This window comes from Dipodomys spectabilis, unplaced genomic scaffold (assembly GCF_019054845.1).
Source record: "Dipodomys spectabilis isolate Male_0828 unplaced genomic scaffold, ASM1905484v1 ptg000054l, whole genome shotgun sequence".
NCBI lineage: Eukaryota > Metazoa > Chordata > Mammalia > Rodentia > Heteromyidae > Dipodomys > Dipodomys spectabilis.
In genome coordinates this window covers 20,982,833-21,002,861 of record NW_024870731.1, presented here as the reverse complement: position 1 = coordinate 21,002,861, position 20,029 = coordinate 20,982,833, and the positions used below count along the sequence as shown (strand labels likewise).

The 20,029-nt window shown below is 46.3% G+C and overlaps 1 protein-coding gene and 1 non-coding gene across 2 annotated transcripts in view; both read left to right on the top strand.

Moving 5' to 3' along the window:
* Positions 1-1,735: 1,735 nt before the first annotated feature.
* The window catches only part of Fam3d (FAM3 metabolism regulating signaling molecule D), a 30,165-nt gene continuing 11,871 nt past the window's right edge, over positions 1,736-20,029 (top strand). Inside the window, exons 1-4 of the mRNA XM_042679871.1 lie at positions 1,736-1,921; positions 13,665-13,714; positions 16,201-16,308; positions 20,005-20,028. Of these exons, the coding sequence (XP_042535805.1) occupies positions 13,702-13,714; positions 16,201-16,308; positions 20,005-20,028 (145 nt within the window). The 5' untranslated portion in view covers positions 1,736-1,921; positions 13,665-13,701. The remainder of the gene's footprint in view (positions 1,922-13,664; positions 13,715-16,200; positions 16,309-20,004; position 20,029) is intronic.
* On the top strand, positions 7,341-7,447 carry LOC122108290. The gene has a single exon (XR_006147524.1). It is a non-coding gene; the product is annotated as a U6 spliceosomal RNA (small nuclear RNA).

Below are 20,029 nucleotides of genomic sequence, written 5' to 3'. Positions count from 1 at the left end.
TGGCCAGTGAACAGATGATACAATTTCCGGGCAAAGGGTAATTAAGGGAGCAGACAGAAGTCAGCTCGCTCATCTGCTGATCTTAAGACAAGGGGAGTAGCCTGGATTCTTCAGGTGGATTCTGAGTAATTATAAGTTTCTTCAAATGAAAGAGGGAAGGCTATGGGAGAGTTAAAATGGTAAAGGAAGAAAGATGGAAGAAAGGAGCCACAAGCCAAAGAATTCACAGCTGCTTCTAGAAAAGAAGCAGGATTTTCCTCTGGAGTCTCCAAAAAAGGATGTGGCCCTGCTCACACTTGATTCTAGCCTAGCAAGACCCATGGCGTTCTCCCAGCCCCCAGAACTGTACAATAATAACTATGAGTTGCTTTGAACTACCACATTTGTGGTAGTTCAATACAACACCCTGAAAAACTCAACCTGTGGAAGTTCTTGTCTTCAGGTAGTCTCCTTCATAGGTCCTTCAGTACTTGTCACCTTGTTACCTACCCCTGCCAAATCACCACCCCCAGCATTGAACCCTGCCTGGGCCTTGTGCATGCGAGGCCAGCACTCCAGAACCTGTGGCACTTTTAAAGGACCTGCTTGTTACTTGGGAGGGGACAGGAGAGGAGCCTTCCTAGAGGTGGTGACACTAAAGGGCAGATCTGAATAATAAGAAGGTTACAGCCTTGAGGACACCAATCCCAGCAAAGAGTAAGAGGGAAGGAGCCAGACAGCACTGCACTCCGAAGGGCCACCTGCCTACCCTAGAGCAGCAGCAATGAGGGCCATCCCAGGCTGGAGCCCTGGCCTGCTCTTCCCTCACGAGCTGTTGGATGTCATATCCCAAGATATTCATTGCAAAGGGAAAACATATCCTTTTTGTGGAAATAGGCAGGGTCAATAGACCCTGCAAACCCAAGGTCTCAAGTGTCTTTGGCATAGCAACTTCACATAAGGGAAGAAGGCTCGGGAAGAAAGGTCATGATTAGCAATAAAGCTGATGGAGGTTGGGGAGACGGGGCAGGGGATGCTGGGCACTTACTGACGCAGCTAGTCCTGGGAGGAGCACTGTGCTCACTAAAGATCCATCAAAATCCTCCATCTCTCTTTTCCCCTTCTCTTCTTCTTCCTCCAGCTATAATTTCTCACTCAAGGCATTCCAACCCAAGTCTAGAATCATTTCTTCAAACCAACTCCTTTTCCCTCTCTTCTTCATTATCAATTCAGAAAGTTCCACATCTTAGCATCATCTTTGAACACCCCTTCCTTGGCTGACCTTTATCTTACCCAGGCTTACCTCCCATCTCTGTGTCCAGCAACCTCTGACCTTCCTAGGTGACAAATGATGTCAGAGCCTACATCAACTTGTTCTTCCTACCACTTCTACCCCAGGACCTAGAGAGGTGTTAGCACAGGGCTGACAATTTTCTGGAGTTTACTTTTACTTTTTTTAGGCAGATCATGGTACCTCACTCTTGACTGAGTTGTTTAACCCCTTACTCAAGCATCCCCTGGAACAGCTGGGGAGTAATATAGGAAAGAAAACAGGCCCAGCCCTCACCATGCTCTGCCAGCCCTACAAGACTTTAGACTCATTTCCTCCTCTGTGAGCTCTTAAGATTAAACTTCCTCCTTCCTGGTGAGATTGTTTAACAAGCAGGGAGAGTTTGTGACAAGCCTTCTTTAAGGAGGGCCATACCTGGGCAGGGCCTGGAATAGCTGCCCCATCAAGGGCCCATGAGCTGCCCGATCTCTCCTTCCGGGCTGTCACATATGGTAGAGGTACCAGGAAGGCTTCCACCCCTCTGAGAACCAGGAGGCTAAACCAGGAGCAGCAGGGCCAAGGTGACCATTGGCTAGGTAAAGACTCAAGGCACCAGACGAACCATCTCACCTTCTCCACTGAAGCAAAGAAATAGGAGCCCTGAGCCCTCAGGTATGTGTCTGCTGTATTGGAAAGTGTTTTACCCTGGGTCTATACTATTGAAAGAACGATGGAAACAGGGAGGGTGGGAAATGGGGGGTGAGCCTGAGAGACATAGATAAAAGGAGGAAGAAAACCACATAACCAAAGAGATTTCTGAGAGCAGACTAAGGAAAGCAAATACATTTCAGCTGAGGGCCCAACTATGATCAGTTGAGCTGGGCTGTGATATGAAGCCTTCAAAGGCTGAGTTCAGGCTCAGTGCAAAGGCATGCCACGATTGATTAGTTATGTTTGCCATTAGCACAAAGATAAGATGTGGGGCACACAAAAGGATCTGATAACCCGCACTGTGGGCTTCCTTTCTTTCTTCTTTAACCACGGGGTCTCTCAACATTTTGCCATTCATTCATCTATTCACTAAAAAAAAAAACACAGTGTGTTTGTTTGCCACACAAATATTTGAATGATGAATAAATGAGGGAGGTTCCTCTTTGGCTACAAATCTTATTTTTCCTCTGAAAATAATGATCTGAAAAGTTATGGCAAAGGTGCATAGTCTTGAGGTTTTCTACCTGTGTCGTATTGGGCTGGTCCCTTCCTTTCACTAAGAATCAGTTTTCTCATCTGTAGAATAAGAGTGACAGTCTGACAGTTTAAACATCTTGTATCAGTATGTCCATTTCTGTCCAGGCATGTATGATCATAATCACAAAAATGCATAAAATAGAACCTAATGTATGCCAAATATTCTCCATCATAATACATGTCACTTTCCTATCACCTCAGTGGGGAAGATGTATTGTTATTGCCAGGCAGCATGGCTGTAGAGTGAGGTGTCTTGACCAGAAACCAAGTCCATGGCTGGAAGCAAGCAGCCTGGGTACTGGCGTGTCCTTGAAGATGATTCATTCACTGGACATTCATTGAGCACTTGCTACGTGTCAGGTAAATAGGGATAAGTGGTTAACAAGGCAGTAACATGCATACATAGTTGTAGCCAGCAAGCAAAACACAACTTGCCCAGATAAACATTGCCAGGTCAGTTTGTCATAGGCCTTAGACATGGGCTGGCTAAGAGTCGGAGCAGATGCTTCCTAGGAGATGAAATCTGCTAAGCCCATCTAGGACCTCTGGGAACAGGAGGAGAAAGGACAGGATTGGAGAGCACAGTAGAGAATCTAAATGGAAGAGGAAGGAGGGAAGAAAGAGGGTAATCCAACCAGACTAGGAAGGAGATGTTGGCAGAAGGTGAGGTCAGGGGACTGTCCTGCCCTGGCAAGCTCAGCTGTGGATGGGGATTGGCTTTGCCCAGTCTGTCATCGGTTTGCCTGCTATTGTATACCTGGAGGTTTAGGGGCTTCTGTTTTCCAGTCATTATTTACACAGCTGTTTCTGAGCTCCACTCTATGTTTGCACACCGGTCCAGTTGTTTACTCAACAATTACATTCTAATAGGAGCCTTGGAGCCTGCAGAGCTGAGGCACCTAACCTCCTCACTAGTTTTCCTGGATAGAGGACCCATAAAGTCATGAGTTGCCAACATTTCCTTGGGTAATGGGAACGATCCACCTGAAGCGAAACCAGCCCATCTAATACTGACCATCCTGGTGTGGCTTCTGGTGGGCAGCAGACAGGCTGAAAGCCCTGTCAAGACTGAAATCCCATAGGGCAGGCCCTTTGAAGTCTGTGCCCATGCTTTCTTTGACTGGCACCAGTCCCTCACGTTCAAGGCTCTGGAAGGCAGAGTGAAAACGCCAAAGTTTGCTACTTCAGGGCATAGCCTGGGGAGACTAAAGAGATTGTGGGGGAAACAACCCTACTTTTTGGTGTCTGTGTTTTGCTCAGCTGTGTCTCCTTGGGTCAGTTGCCTCATCTTGTGGTTATATCTAAACTCCCTTATCCCAATAGAATAGGAGTATTCATAAATGTGGGGGTTTGACTAATGTGGACTTTGAAAAGGACAATGCATAATAGGTGAAGACTATGGAACCGTGCTGTTGTCAAAAGCTGAGTGCCTACTGGAGCTTTTAGAAACAATGAAGCATTACCTCGGGAAGCTCACAGGGTGCCACAGGGGGGTTGGGAGGGAGGGAGACACTCTTAACAAGTTTTCCATTGCTGGAGCAAAATGCCAAAAAATCAACTTAAAAGAAGGAAAAGTTTGGTTTGGCTCATGGTTTCAGAGGCTTTAGTCCATGGTCATTAAGCTCCAAGGTTTCTGGGCCTGTAGGGAGGCTGAACATCTTGGCAGGGTATGTGTGCTGGAGTAGAGCTCTTCACCTCATAGTGGCTGGGAAGCAAAGACTGAGGGCAAGGGGAAGGTGCTAGAGATAAGCTAAACCTTCAAGGGCATACTCAGTGACCCACTTCCTCCCACTAGCCTCCACCTCTGAAAGTTTCTACCGCCTCCCAATAACCCATTCAACTGAGTTCATCATTGAGTTAATCCACTGATGAGGTTAGAGCCTTTAGGATCTGCTCATTTCCTAAAGGTCTCACCTCTGAACACAGCTGCTTTAGATTTCATTCAATACCTGAGCTTTCGTGAGACATTTCAGATCCAAACCACAAGAGATGTGTACAACTTCTAATATACTCCATCCAAACAGCAATCAACATAATAGGCAGTGCATATGGAAGGCTGACTAAACATGGTGATCAAACCTCAAGAGAGAAAGGGTAGTGTGAGACTTTCTTGCACAGGTAACTGTGGTTTGAGATGGAAAACTCCCTGCATATCAGGAACAACTCTTCTGGATACCACTAAGAAAAAATAACTCAAACTAGTCCAACAAAAAAAAAGAACATACATAATTATGATTTTAAGCATGGATAGTTCCTGGGGCTCAAATGACATGGCCACTTCTGTCTCCATCTCTGAGAAGCAGGCAGGTTTTCTTCACATAATAGCAGCAATACGCATCAATGTCCCTACTTTTGAATCTTGAATAAGCCCAGCAGGAGCACAGCTTCTCTTTCCTTGCATGTCCCTAAAAGTTTCAGGAGAGAGATCTGATCTTTCTAGAATGAGCCACTTGCCCACATCTGATTCTGTCTCTGTGATCAAAAGAAAGAGCACACTCCTCAGAGAGGCCTGGCCAGGAGACCACTCCTGAAGCCAGAGAATGCTTATTCTTTCCAGGCCTCAGTTTCCTCCCTACTAAATACAGTTCCGGAAAAAAAAACAAAAACACATCTACCTGATAAGACAGTTGGGTAACTTCAATTAAATGTAGGGATCAAAAGTAGCAAATCACTACTGGGATTACTGGTAAGGTTCCTTCCTCAGTGAAACCTGAATCCTATAGACTCTAGGTGAAATGTTATCTCTTAACTTATTCCAGAGTCTTTGTTATGGAGGCAGCCATAACAAAGCCATAACTTTTTTAATCAAAAAAGTTAAGTTCTAATTGCTTCTGATGGGAAGGGACAGAATTACCCACTAGGTGGGTGTATGTTTTCATGTTTGACCTGATGACATTATTTAGAAAGGCCAACAGCAGGCGTCCTGTGGCCAGGGAATGACCTCAGATGTAGTGGGAAGCCCCGCCCTGCCCCAGTTAGTTCTCTCTTGACTCACAACCAGGCTCTCAGCAAAGAGAACTCGGTAACTCACACGGACCTCTGGCACTAATGGATCTGAAGAATCTAGCCCCTGAGTTCACTCTGCCTCCTCAGACAATGGAGAGAAGAAGCAATGTCTTCCCCTTTTTTCTAGCTGCTTTTGTGGTATCTGGAAGTACCAATTTTCAATTCAGAGAACACACATCCTCCTCTTCTAACTTAGCAGGATTTGTGAGAGACAGTTGAAGGCATAAGGGGCATTTCCAGGGGAAAGAGTAAGGAGGCTGGCTTCACTAACAATACCTTTCACTAATGGAGCCCTTCTACGGTGCCAGGTGCTATGTTTGGGGTACATTCTTGCCTTTGATCACTTGTACTTACAAATAAAGTTTTATTGGAACACACCACATTTTCCCATTTATCTACAGCTGCTTTTCTGTACCAGTGGCAGAACTGAATAGTCATGACAGAACAAATGGCCCACAAAGCCCAAAATATTTACTGTCTGACCCTTTACAGAAAAATGCCAATCTACATGGGCTCTTGGCCATGCACAGGGGCATACACACCTGTAATCCAAGCTACTCAGGAGGCTGAGATCTGAGGGTCAAAGGAAGACAGCCCAGGCAGGAAAGTCCATGAGACTCTTTTTTCCAGTTAACTACCAAAAATCTGGAAATGGAAGTAGGCCTTAATACTAGAGCACTATAATTGAGCAAAAAAGCAAAGAGATAGCACTCAGGCCCTGAGATCAAGTCCCAGTTCCAGTACAAAAAAAATTACAAAGAATGTGGATCTCTGAAACAGACTGCCTAGGTTTACCTCTGCAGTCTTTTCTTCCTCTTATTCATAGCTTACTACCCTGTGCCTCAGTTTCCCCAGCTTCCTCACTGAGTTGCTGCATAATTTAATTCATTAAAATAATGAACAAGCCAGTCCCAAAAAAATTTAGGTCCCATGGTTTCTCTTACTTGCAATAATTAGCATACATATAGGATAATCTTATCAGATGAGCTGAAAAGCTCAAACGCTATATATGATCATTTAAAATGATGCTAAGTGAAATGAACCTCAAGATATGGACACGAGGTCTTTTTGTTTCCTTTGTATGTTCTTCCCCCTATGGTATATCTCCTGTTGTCACTGTACTTGATTTTAGTACCCTGCATCTTGTATATACATTTGTCTAATCTGGGGAGGGGAAGGGGAATAACAAAACAGTGAAACAAGGACACAGGATGACCCATTGCAACAATGATTCCCACGCGAAAGTATATTGGAAATGAACTTTACAGCTTTGGAGGGGGAAGTGGGGAGGTGGAGGAGGGAAGGGATAGTGGGATGACAGCAAGGGAAGGGGTAAGAATGATCGACAAGTCATGCACTCATTGCCGTACTCATGCAACTGTAGCCGCTCTGCACAGCATCTTTACAATAAAATAAATTTTAAAAAATAAAATAAAATAATGAGGAATTGCAGAATAGTACCTGACACGGGCTATTTGTCCTCCTATTCTTGGAAACATTCCAGAACTTGGGGAGTAAAGGTCCTCAGAGCCCTGCAGGCCCAGCAAGGCTACCATTGGTCAAGCTGGAGAAAACCATTAAAGCCAAGTAAAATGAGAATGTGGCATAATGGAAAACAAATGTCATTGGAACAAATTATCCCTACTGCCAGCCTTATTGCTCACGGATTTATTTGCTGTTTACTCTCTGTGTTAGTGACATAATCAATAGTTGCTTGGAAGTACTGGGGAGAGTTAAGGGGGGGTGAGGGAGAGGGGTGTATTCACACTTCACATAGGACTGGGTCCCAAACACAGGGGCCCAGGATGGGTTTAGGAGATGACTAGAAACTTAGGGAGTGCTCACTTAGGCAGCACATATACTAAAATTGGAACAATACAGAGAAGATTAGCATGGCCCCTGCACAAGAATGACATGCAAATTTGTGAAGTGTTCCATATTTTTGAAACTACAGACCTATAGCCATCTAATCTTTGATAAGGGAGCTAAAAAATAGAATGGAAGAAAGACAGCCTCTTCAGTAAATGGTGTTGGCAAAATTGGTTAACTACTTGTAGAAAACTAAAGCTAGATCCTTCTATATCACCCTGCACCAGAATCAACTCCAAATGGATCAAAGACCTTGGAGTCAAAGCAGACACTCTGAAAACATTACAGGATGGAATAGGAGAAACCCTAGGTCTCCTTGGCACAGGCCAAAATTTTCTTAATAGAGTCCCAGAAACACAACAAATCAAAGAAAGGTTGGACAAATGGGATTGCATGAAATTGCAGAGCTTCTGCATGGCAAAGGAAATAGCTAGCAAGATCAATAGAAAGAGAAGATCTTCACTAGCCATACAACGGACAAGGGTCTCATATTTAAAATATACTTGGAACTCAAAAAATTAAATCCCCCAACAACAAATCTTCAAAGAAACAACTGCCCAATAAATAAGTGGGCTAAAGACTTAAAGAGAAACTTCTCTGAAGAGGAAAGAAGGATGGCCAATAGACACGTGAAGAAATGCTCAATCTCTCTAGCCATAAAAGAAATCCAAATTAAAACAACATTGAGATACCATCGCACTCCAGTTAGAATGGCTAAAATCAAGAACTCTAATAACAACAGATGCTGAAGGGGATGTGGACAGAAGGGAACCTTACTGCACTGTTGGTGGGAGTGTAAACTTGTTCAACCACTTTGGAAAGTAGTATGGAGGTTCCTCAAAAGACTCCACATAGAGCTCCCCTATGACCCAGCAATCCCACTTTTGGGCATTTACCCAAATGTTTATAAACAAGACCACACTAAAGCTACCAGCACGACTATGTTTTTTGCAGCCTTATTTACCATAGCTAAGATATGGAACCAACCCAGTTGCCCCTCAGTAGATGAATGGATCAAGAAAATGTGGTATATATACACAATGGAATTCTATGCCTCCATCAGAAAGAATGACATTGCCCCATTTGTTAGGAAATGGAAAGACTTGGAAAAAATTATATTGAGTGAAGTAAGCGAGGCCCAAAGAAACATAGGTCCCATGGTTTCCCTTATTTGCAATTTCTAGTATATGTCTGAGTCAAGCAGAAAAGGTCAGATAAGTTGATGTTAGGGAAATGAACCCTAAGAGATGTATTCAAATGTTTTTTTCTTTCATGCGATTATTTCTAACACATTTATAGGATTATTTCTTTGTTGCTTTGTATGTCCCTCCCCCACAGTATAAGCCCTGCTTTCACTGTATTTGATGTTGTTATAATTTGGGGAGGGGAAGGGAAAAAACAAATCGTTTAAATAGGGATACAGGTGGACCCATTGCAACAATGAGACGGACAAGTCTTATGTGGAAAATGAACTTTACAACTTTGGTGGGGGGGAGGGTTGGGGGGGAGCGGGGAGGATGGGATGGGAAGGGGAAACAAAGGAGGAGGCTACAATGCTTGATAAGAAATGTACTCCTTATCTTGCCCATGTAATTGTAATCCCTCTGAACAGTATTTTCACAATAAAAAAAAGAAATGTTCTCATTACCTTACTCATGTAACTGTAACCCCTCTGTACAGTATTTTTACAATAAAAATATATTTAAAAAAGAAAAAAAAAAGAAACTTAGGGGAACCTGGGCCTGGACAGAGACTGAGCCTTGGAAGGCGCCTCAGCAGCCCCTGATCTATGTTTGTACATGTGTGTGCAGTCCAGGTGTCTGTCAACATATACGTCACTTTTTGTATCTCTTTTTGTGTTCTCCCTACCTGAGTTTTATTCTTTCCTCCTGAGGTTGCCTCCTTCAAGCCCTGTTTCTACCTGAATGGGGTTTCCATCTCCCTTACCTGAAGAATGCAGACTTTGTCCTTGGCAATGGCTCCCTGCCCACAGGCTTGCTGATAAGGATAGATGGAACCACAAGAAGCCTGGAAGAAGAGATAACACTCCCTGCCTCTGGTGACCACACTCAACCTACAGAATTCTTGGGGATGATGAAGAAATGGCTTGAGTTTCCAGATGCTAGTTAGACTCTGAAGCCTGGACATTGGCTCTGGGCAGGATCTGGTTTTAGAGGAAACATGTTCCACACGAAGTGAAAAGGAAGAAGAAATTCAGGTGGAGGGAGAAGCCTTTGGTCTCTTTCCCACAAGCTCATTTTCCCAACAAAGTCCCTCCAGCAGCATTTACTACCTGCATCAAGGCACAGATGAAGAAGACCCTTGAGAGCCACTCCCAGTGGAAGAAGATGGCTCAAAAGTCAGGGCTGATTGCAGAGCAGGATGAGGCACCCTAATGGAGGGGGGCCTTGCACTGTAGAGAAGGGCCAGAAGCCAGGATTTAATTCCAAAGAGATTGCAACCTTTTCTCAGTCCATCTTGGTTCTGGGACAGACACGTGTATACAGAGGGCTCTGGGAAACATGAAGAAGTTGACACCTGGGCTCCTGGAGGACCATGAAGAGATGTCACAATGGCTTGGGCAAGTGAAGAGTAGCTCAATACTAGAACACGTGCTTAACGTGCCCTGAATCCAATCCAAATAAAAGAAAGGTAAAGAAATGTCACAGCCCCGCAGACAGAGACTGTGATAGCACTGTATTCTGCTGAAAGAACAAACATCTGTATGGGAGTTAACAGGGCCAGCCATAGTGAATGGCCCCCTCAAACAGGAGGGAGATGTGCATGTGCTGTCATGCCAGCAAATCCAACTGGACAAGTTCTCACCACCCATCATTCTCCAAGGACAAAGGGACAAATGGAGTCCTGGAGACATGTGCCCAAGAACACATACCAAGCCATGTCTACCCCAGGAGACTGAGAAGCAGCTAAGAAAGGCACCCCTTTCTGCAGCTCAGACTTACGGACATCAAGCTCAGCATCTGGGGGTAAGGGTGGTAAGGAGCTTGTTTTCCCCCCTTGCTATGTATTCATCTGGGGAAAATGCTGATTGGCCCTTGCTTGGGTCACATGCTCACTTCCAAGCCAATCACAAGGAAATCACAAAGTCCTGATTGGCCAGCCCCTTTATGGCCAGAGTTGGGGGTCCTATGATAGATAGATATGCCTCCATCCAGGGCCACATGTAGTGTTGAAATCTTTACTTAAGAGACCAGAGAAGGCTTCCCAGAGGAAGTGTTTCTCCCTTGAGACTGCTAGGGTGAGTAGGAGTATTCCAAACACAGAGGAATAATATTCACAAGAAGGGCTAGAAAGTGCAAAATCCCATGGGTACTGCACTGCCTGGCTTACAGCCACGTCCCCCTGTGCCTGGTACCCAGCCCACCCTCCTACAAATGCTCAGAAAATGCTGCAGGAATAATCCACAATTGGCTGTGTGGCTTCTCTAAACTTCCGTTTCCTTTTTCAGCTGGTGGTTTCATCCCCCTAACCTTCATAGACTATATAAGAATTCAATTCCCTCAGTCCCCAAACACTTGCTGAGCACTTCCTTACTAGTCAGCTAGTCCTGGGCCTGTAGGGCACCAGGCCTGGTCAGGGCCTTATAAACAGGAGCGATCTATAGCCAGTATTCAAATGGGACCATGGGAAAGGATAGCATAGTGGGGGGAGGAAAGGGTGGTCAGTGGCTCTCTAGTCTGGGAGGAAAGGTCAGCTCATTGCAATTCAGGCTCTCCCCTCCCCCCTCCCTCTTTCTTCCAGGCTCATATCTACCTGCCCACATGAACACACAGCACCCAGGAGCTACCTTGTCTGGACCCAACAGGCCAAACCAACATGCAGAGCCATGGGACCCCTCCCCCCTCACCTTCCCCCACCCTTCTCTCTCTCTCTCTCTTTCCCTCTTTTCCTCTTTCCATCTCTCTCTCTCTTTCTCTCTTTCCCTCTTTCCCTCTCTCCCTCTTTCCTTCTCCTCTCTCTCTCTCTCTCTCTCTCTCTCTCTCTCTCTCTCCTCTCTCTGTCAAACTTTACAACCTGAATAACAGGTTGTGACAAATCTCCAGCTGGGACAAGGAGGAAAGAAATTATTTCCAGGCTTTGGTAGCTGCAGAGAGAATTCTTGCCCTACCTGGTGTTGCTGTTCGGGAGGGAGGTGGGGGGAGGGGGTTGCTCCCCCTCCCTGCATCAGGCCAACCCCAGGGCACCCATGTTGCCACAGTAAGCTGGTTGGAGACTCAGAAGATCAGGGAGTCAGTCTTTCAGGTATCAGGTGGACAGCTAAGAACTCAGAGAGGAGACTATGAGGCGGGCAAGATCTCACAGCTCAGTGGCTAGGAATAGCCACTGCTTCTCCTCACCCACATCCGGCAGCAAGTCACTGCTCAGCACGTGCCAGACAGCCAGAGGCTAGCTAGCCTCTGCCTCCATATGTGACCCTACCCACCATCTCTGCCCCTGGTCTCTCTTACGTGTCTGAATGCCACCGAGTGTATGGGGGCTGAGGGAGAATACCAGTTCTGATGTCTGTCTCATTTCTCTGTCATTCTTTGTTCCTGTCTTCTTCTGACTCTACTTCTATCTTGTTCTCTGCCTCTCCCAACCCTTTCCATTCTGCCCTGGCTTAATCAGCTCTGTTGCTTTGCACATGCTCTGTGACTTTCTGTTTGGGGCTGACCGTGGCCATCCTTCCTTCCCTCTGGCTTCTAGCTAACCCAGTACCTCCTCCCATGGGGGAATCCCACAGAATGTTCTTCAAGTCTCATCCAGAGACTATGCTCCTGGGCTATGGGTCACTCCAAGAACATTTGTGATCACTCAATATTTTTGTATCTGAGAAAAAAATGTTGATAATATGAATTTCAGGATGCTAAACTTCCACAGAACCTATCTGTGGATAGAGCCTGGGGGCAGCTCAGACTTCTGACATGGAAGGCCCTAGATAAGAACATTAAGATGGTCAGGAGGGCTGGCTTCTAACCAAAAGTTATGGATTTGCACTTGCTGTGGCCCTGGTTTGAATGTGAAGGATGGGACCAGCCCAAGTGCCTCTGGGCTGTATACAGAATGGGAAGCTCCCCAGAGGCTGGGCAGTGTGTCCCCATGGAAAGAGACCATCAGGGGCTATGCCAGGGTTAAGTCATGTCTCCTGTTCCAAGGCCTATCCTTGGCAGTTGGGCATCTGCTGAGATGGATTCTTAGAAGAAGGAAGACTCTATCTGGGGTAGAATGGGATTGGAAGAGTGGTGGGACTAAAATCGCAGCAAACAGGAAAAACCACCTGTTGCTAAAGGCCTGAGGAAAAGGAACCAGTCTATAAGGGGTCCCAGGACCCAGCACATGTACCACTGCCCTGCCCTTCCCCAGCCTACCCAGCTCCACAGACCCCCCTAAGGGACTGCCCAGTCACTGGTAACTGCCCAGCACCTGATGATAACACAGAAGGCAGAAGAGAGAAAAGATGACCCAGCCCCTGCTGGGGAGGGCAGGTGGAGAGAGAAAGGAAGAAATGTTGATGTCAGCCCTCCTCTATAGACAAAGGCCACTGTTGGCAGAGTTGTGTGTGAAGGGTCTGGAATGCAGTAGCTAGACCCATGCATCCTAATTCTGGCTCTCACCTTCACAAGCTAATTAGTCCTGGGCTTAACCATAGTGAGTCTTCTTTACTCGTTCTTAAAAGGAGATGATGAATATGCATGGCCCCTGACACAAAAGCACCTGTGATAGTTGTGTTCTGATTACTGCACATTTCAATATATCAACAAAGATTACCTGAACTTCTGCTCTCTGGTGGTTTTATCGTGTCTACTAGCTTGATGTCTCAGCCAGCTGAATAGAGGAAAGGATGGACAGACAAGTGGGAAGATGATGAATCCACACATAGGAAAGTGGATGGATGTGATGGATCAGTGGATGGATGGATGGATGGATGGATGGATGGATGGATGGATGGATGGATGGATGGATGGGATATATAGATGGATGAGCAAATAGATGGATGCATTATATATGAATAGATAAGGGGAATGGATGGATGAATGGATGAGCAAATAAATTCCCAGTATCTGCCAGACTTTCTCCAAATGTGGTGAATTGAATATAACCCTTAGGGTATGAGTAGGAAGAGATGGATGCAGAAAGGAAAGGAGGAATGTTGCTCTACTGTTCATATGACAAGTAGCAAGGGACCCAAGTAAAAGCATTAAATTCTCAGTTAAAACACCTGTCCCTAATGCCTAGTGTTATTTTCAGTCTCCCAGTGCCAGTTTTCAATTTGATTTTCTTCTCTCCACAGGTTACCACTGACCCCACGCCTCCCATCACTGGACAGGATGAGAGTGTCAGGTAGGTCAAAATTCAATGGCTGCTTAAAGTCTCTGAAATTCACTTGGGAATTGATCCAGAAATGTAGTAACCTGAACTCATTGCCAACTTGGAGAAAAAGAAGGAAAAGTTTATTAAATTTTCCTGGCAAAATGATGACTATGCATACTGTTTCTCAAGGGAAATAAATAAAAGTACCAACTTAGTCCTGGGAGGTATGACAGAAAAGCCAAGGAGCATGAGCTCGTGGATGTAGGTGAGTTCCGGCCAGATGGTGGCCTTGGATCTGTTTATTTTCTAATTGTGCAGGCATGAAATGGCTCTCCAGGGTTGTTTTCCTTGCTGTACTGAATATTCCCTTACTCCGGTGGTCAGTGAGAATAGAAGAGTGTAGTGACCTTGCCTGGAGTTGTAAACACGGTCCAAGTTTCCTCACACAGAGAATTTGGGTAGGAAATATGAAAACAAGAGGGAAAAAAATTTTAACTTGCATAAACAGAAAGCTTGCTGGCCAGTAAAGTGGATTAGTTAATAGACTGGGACTATACTTGTGAGCATATTTATTTCCCGTCTACACAATCACTTTTCTGACATTATTCTCTGCCCAGCCTCAGCTCTTAAATGGTTTGGTATAGCAATTGTCAAATAACCAAACCAAAATTCCAGGAGGAAAAAGCAATCCAGCGGGGAGCCTAGAAGAGAAGAAAAGCTGACTCCTGGCCCTAGTCTAAAGGGCTAGAGAAGCCACTGTCCAAAGCCACACTGGATGGAACTATATAGAGCTTCACTCCCATCTTGGGAACACCTAGCCCTGGTCGGAAAATAGAGGCAAAATATCTATTCCAAAGAGAGCTAGAATCCTCAAAACACTAGGGCTGGGCACAGTATATGAACTTGTCTAGTTCATACTCATTGTATTCCTTTTGTAAATACAGAGAAACTGAGGCAATAGGCAGAAACATTCGATTTAGAGTCTACTCTCAGGGTTTAAGCCTTACTTCTACAACTGACTAGCCAGGTACCCATGGCCAACCAAACTGCCTCTCTATAACTCAGTTTCCTTATCTGTAAAATGGAGGTAACCAATATTATCAAGCATCTAGGGTTAGTTTGAAGATAGATTAAGATGATGGATTTGAAAGCTGTTTGCTCAGTGTCTGGCACAAACATGAGCTGAATCCAAGGGGAATCCTGGGTGCCCAGAGCCATGCTGTGAATGCTAGAAGACAAGGGATTTCCCAAACCCTTGTGTCACCTGGCAGAATTTAAAGGATGCCCTCCCAACCCCCAAGTACCTAAGACTAAGTCAGGGCTAGAGAACAAGGCCAGATGCTGATAGATGAGTTGGAGGACAATGCAGGACCTTGGCCTGAGCCTGGAGGATAGAGAAGGCAGGGGAGGAGTTAAATGGGACCCACTTTCTGGCCCTTGTAATGCAAGGAAGGGAACAGGGAGCTCCAGATGTTCACCCTATATACAAGATTGTTCCCTGATTATAGGGTTGTCAGTTAGGAAGCAATCTGTGAGAGAGGGAAGGCTGGGGAGCTGTGGCCTATCTTGAAGCTGCTGGACAAGTCCAATATGTGCTTGTTTGTCGTGGCTGTGAGTTGATGGAAAATGTGGAGGGGCACCTCCCCAGACCCCCAAGTAACTCTGGAAGCCTGCCTGCTACTGTAACGGTAACGATCCTCCTAAGAAACCATGATGTCAGTGGCAAGGGCATTCCCATGTCCACTCTGGCAGAGGCTGAGGCTGAGGTTTTGCCAGAGTCACACAGCACCAATGTCTGCTCTGAGCAATGGATGCAGTACTGTGATAGACTGGGGAGAGGACTTGACTGCCTCCTGCTCTACCACAGCAATTCCCAGGCTTCACCTGACATCTGAGAGGAAGAGTATATAAAAAATGCAGACCCGCTCCTCTGCTGGGCACCCATAGCTCACGTCTGTAATCCTGGCGACTCAGAAGGCTGAGATCTGAGGATCACAGTTAGAAGCCAGCTAGAGCAGAAAATCCTATGATACTCTTATGAATTAACTATTTAAAATGCCAGAAGTGGCTCAAGTGGCAAAGCGCCAGCCTGGAACCAAAAAAAAAAAAAAAAAAAAAGCTTAGGGACAATGCTTAGGCCCTGAGTTTAAAGCACAGGACTGGCATAAAAACAAAACAAACCAAAATTGCAGATTCCCAGGCCTTATCCGGAGAGATTCCCTCTGGGGATGTAAGCAGAGGCCGAGAAAGAGCACTGAAAACCATCCCTGGGTCCACAGGGAATCCAGTGGTACTCGTCATCTGACTATCACATGATTCATGGCTTCACCATGTGGCCTCACAGTCTGGATCCTGGTGTGGGTGTGGTCTATGCCTACAACAAGGGGTCTCACCAAGTGGTGCCACTGTTGGCATGTGGATAGAACTGATGTGTGGACTTGCTGGGTGGCCTTGTACTTGGCCTTGAGCTGTGGTCCGGCCCTGTGACCTCCTAGCACGGTCTTCTTGCCCTGCAGGTCTGATTCGCCTCTCTGCCCTCCTCTTTGCCCTGGTAGCCTTGTGGATCTTCCTTCGCAACTCCTCCAGCTTCAGCCGGAAAACTATCCGTCTGCCACGCTGGCTGGGTGAGAGGGGCCCCCTGCTGGCCAGGGTCTATGTCCTGGGGCTGGGGACTGCACTGCATCCCAGGATGAGCCAGCTGTGACAATGTGTGCAGGTTCCTTTGACCCCAGCCATTTGGTAGAAAGGGTATGAGGAAGGGTATGAGGCGCCTCAGGCTATTGAGAGGCAGGAGACATAGAAAACAGAGAAGTGCTCCAAGGTCATGGTGCAGGTAGACCTGCACCAAAGAAGATCAGAGGGCAGGAGAAAGGGGCAGAAGAGGAGTGGTTCCCTGTACTCACTGCCCCCTCTGCCTGGAAGCCTCCTCAGGCTGACCCCATGGGCCTGCTATTTCCCAGACTTCATATGGCTGCTCTGGTCACCTGCTCAGAGCCCTTTCCTGGAGACTCCAGCTCCAACCATGACCCCTGTCCTCATTTAACCTCTCCTCTCAGCCTGTTTCCTTCACAACCCCACCATATCCATGGTGTTGCTGTTCATTCATTGGTTTCCTTGGTTGTTCTCTGTCTCCACATCCTAGAATGTGATTTTTCCTGAAGGCAAGGCTTTTATCTTGTGTATGTAGAACTCTGGATTAGAGTAGATGCCTAATAAATAATGAATAAAAGAAAATGGAAGGATAGATGAGTGGGAAGGCAGGTGGATAATAATGAATAGATGATGGATGGTTGGATGGATGAATAGTTGGATGATGATGGGTAGACAGGAAGGAAGGAAGGAAGGAAGGAAGGAAGGAAGGAAGGAAGGAAGGAAGGAAGGAAGGAAGGAAGGAAGGAAGGAAGGAAGGAAGGAAAAAAAGAGAGAGACACAGAAAGAGGAAAAGTATATGATGGCTAGATGGCTAGATAGACAAGTAGGAAGACAAGTATATAGGTAAGTAGACAGATAAATAACCAAAGAGATATGTAGATGATGAATGGGTAAAGTAGATAGGATAGATGACTAAACAATAAATGGGTGAATGGAATGGCAGGTGGATGGGTATGTGGGTACGTGAATGAGTGCATGAACAAATGAATGGTAGATGCTCATCACACTTCACCTGCACATCATCTAGTCTGTGCAGATACCCTGGGTAGTGGTTGGTAGTGTGGTTATGAAGTGTACTCACACATGATCTGTAGTATGGTTTCATGTACTCTAAGACAACAGAAGCTCAGGGAGATTTTGTAAATTCACCCAAGCTCCCCCTTGAGAGAAATGGGAGCCCAGATCTCTGTAATCAAATCTTTTTTGACCAAAGGAAGGAGAGAGGGATTTGTACTTCTGTCTTTGTACTGCTGGGAGACCAGGTCCAGCATAATCAGCAATGACTCAGGCCGGCTTTCTGCTTCGTAAGGCACTGAGAAAGCACTCACTTGGTAATTAACACAGTCCCTCAGAGGAGGGCCTGAGATTCCTCTCGTACATCTGCATCTTGTCAGCCATCCTCCGCAGCCCCCAGGTTGGGATAACTTACAAGTTCATTTTGGTGGTAGGCAGCCACCAGGTCCCCAGCCCCAGAGGCCTGATCATTTTGGCTCAGAGGAGATGGAGCCAGAAGTGCATGGGTCCTAGGGTGGGCATGGAGCTCAGGGTATATCCCCTGCAGCCACAGCCCAAGGGGAGGGGCAGTCATTGGAAGGAAACCCTAGTAATTCTTGTCCTGTCAGAACTCGACAACCTGGGTTTTGAGAGATCGATACCTCTAATCCATGATCATCAGGTGTCAAGCTCTGTGTAAGGTTCCAGGGACCCCCAAATAAGAAACAGGTGTCCCCTGCTCATGGTTTGAGTGAGAGAGCCTTAATTTACAAGGGTTTGGATGACCAGAGACAAGGTCGCCAGACATGCTGGCAGTGGCAGGCAGTGTGCTGAGTGGCAGCTGTTAAAAAAAACTCACTTACAAGAGTGTCTCCCATTCACAAGAGGGAGGCACTTTCACTTACTTCTGAGCCTCCAGCCCTGCCACATCCCATGGTAGCCCTGAAACACATACATTACTGTAGCAGATCTTCATTTTTGTTATTATTGCACTGATAGGTAATCATAACAATAATTGGTTCCCTATGTAATCCAGTCTGTTTTGTTTTATGTGTTTAATAACTTGCAGTCTGTTAGAGAAAGAAGTACTCAGCATCCCCAGAGGAGGAAGAATATTTTTCTGGAGGAAGCTTATGAGCTTTTCCAAACCACCAAAGGGCTCTAGTAGCCCAGAAATAAGACTGAAAGCATGATTTACCTGGGTAGCTAGGCTGGACTTTTCCAGATTAGGGTGTGTGTGACAAGGACAAGTTCAACTCCACCTGGCTTCAACAAGACAAGATGCCTTGGGTACACATAATTGGGAAGTCTAGAGATACCGGTTTCAGGGGTCCTCAGGTGCCCCTCCCAGGGTGCTTCCTGAGCCTGACTGATCATCCTGGAGCTCTGTCTGTTGCTAAATATCCTAACAGGTTAGAATTTACTTCAAGGACAGCCTTCTCTCCAAGGCAGGCATGATGGCATTTTCAGTTCCCCATACATCCTTGTAGCTTCTCCAAAAAGGCCCTTCTCCCCCTCTCCCAGAGCCCCAGGAGGATCAAGCCAGGGAGGGGCTCTGACTCCAAAGATCTGGAGCAAAACCCTGGGCCCCGCCCTCTCACTTGCTCATGGATGGTGTGGATTTGTGGCACTCCCAGAGAAGGAATGCTGCCTCTGCTGACCTGCTCCAAGATGGTGGGAGATGTGACCCAGAAACAGAGACAGCTGGGACACTGGATAAGATGTCAGGATGGGACCAACACCTAAAAACCCAGCACAGACAGTACCATGGGCAGCCAGGAGAGACACCTCAACAGGGGCCAAACAGCTGTGCAATTCCAGCCTTCTCTAGGGTCAGACAGTGCGCTAGGCCTCTTCCATCCTGCTCTTCTGGGTTCTTTCCAAGCCCAATGAGGATGGTCTTCATGTATGGTCAAGGAAATGAAGGTTTGGGAAGGTGAAGCATCACACACTAGGGGTAGAGTTCAACCTCCAGAGGCTCACAGCACAACACAGCTTCTTTTGAGAAAAGGCCAGGTACAGTCATTCATGCACATAATCCCATCTACTTGAAAGGCAGAGATGGAAAGGATTATAATTTGAGGTCAGCTCAGGCAAAAAGTTAGCAAGACCCCCTCCCCCCATCTTAATCAGTAAGAGGCACCTGTGGTACCATCTATGTAGGAGGGCTGTGGTTTGAAACCAGCCCTGGGCAAAAACATGAGACCCTACCTGAAAAATAACTAGAGCAAAAGAGTGAGGCATCTAAGGGTGAGGCTAGAGTGGTAGAGTCCTCCCTAGGCAGCAGCAGCCCTAGACCAGACCCCAGGAGACTAAAAACAAAGTCCTTTGTGCCCGTATATGTGTAGGTGTCTGCTCTTGCATGCCTGTGTGTGTGTGTGTCTGTGAATATGTGCTTTATGTACACATGCGTGTGCATGTATGTTTCTCTGTGTGCATATGAGCATGAGCATCTATGCTTGTATATACATTTGCATAGAACTGTGTGCGTACCTGTGTGTGCATGTGTGTATGTGGGTATGTGCACACGAGTGCTTGTGTAAGGGATCCCAGATGAGGAAGGGCTGCTAGTTCACGTCAGCAGTGCCCCTGTAAAGCCCCAGCCCCCAGCCCTAGCCCCATCTCCTTCCTAACTGGCCCAAGACCTACTGTCTAACCACATCATCTTTTTCCAGCAGGCAAGGCCCCTCCGGAGATACG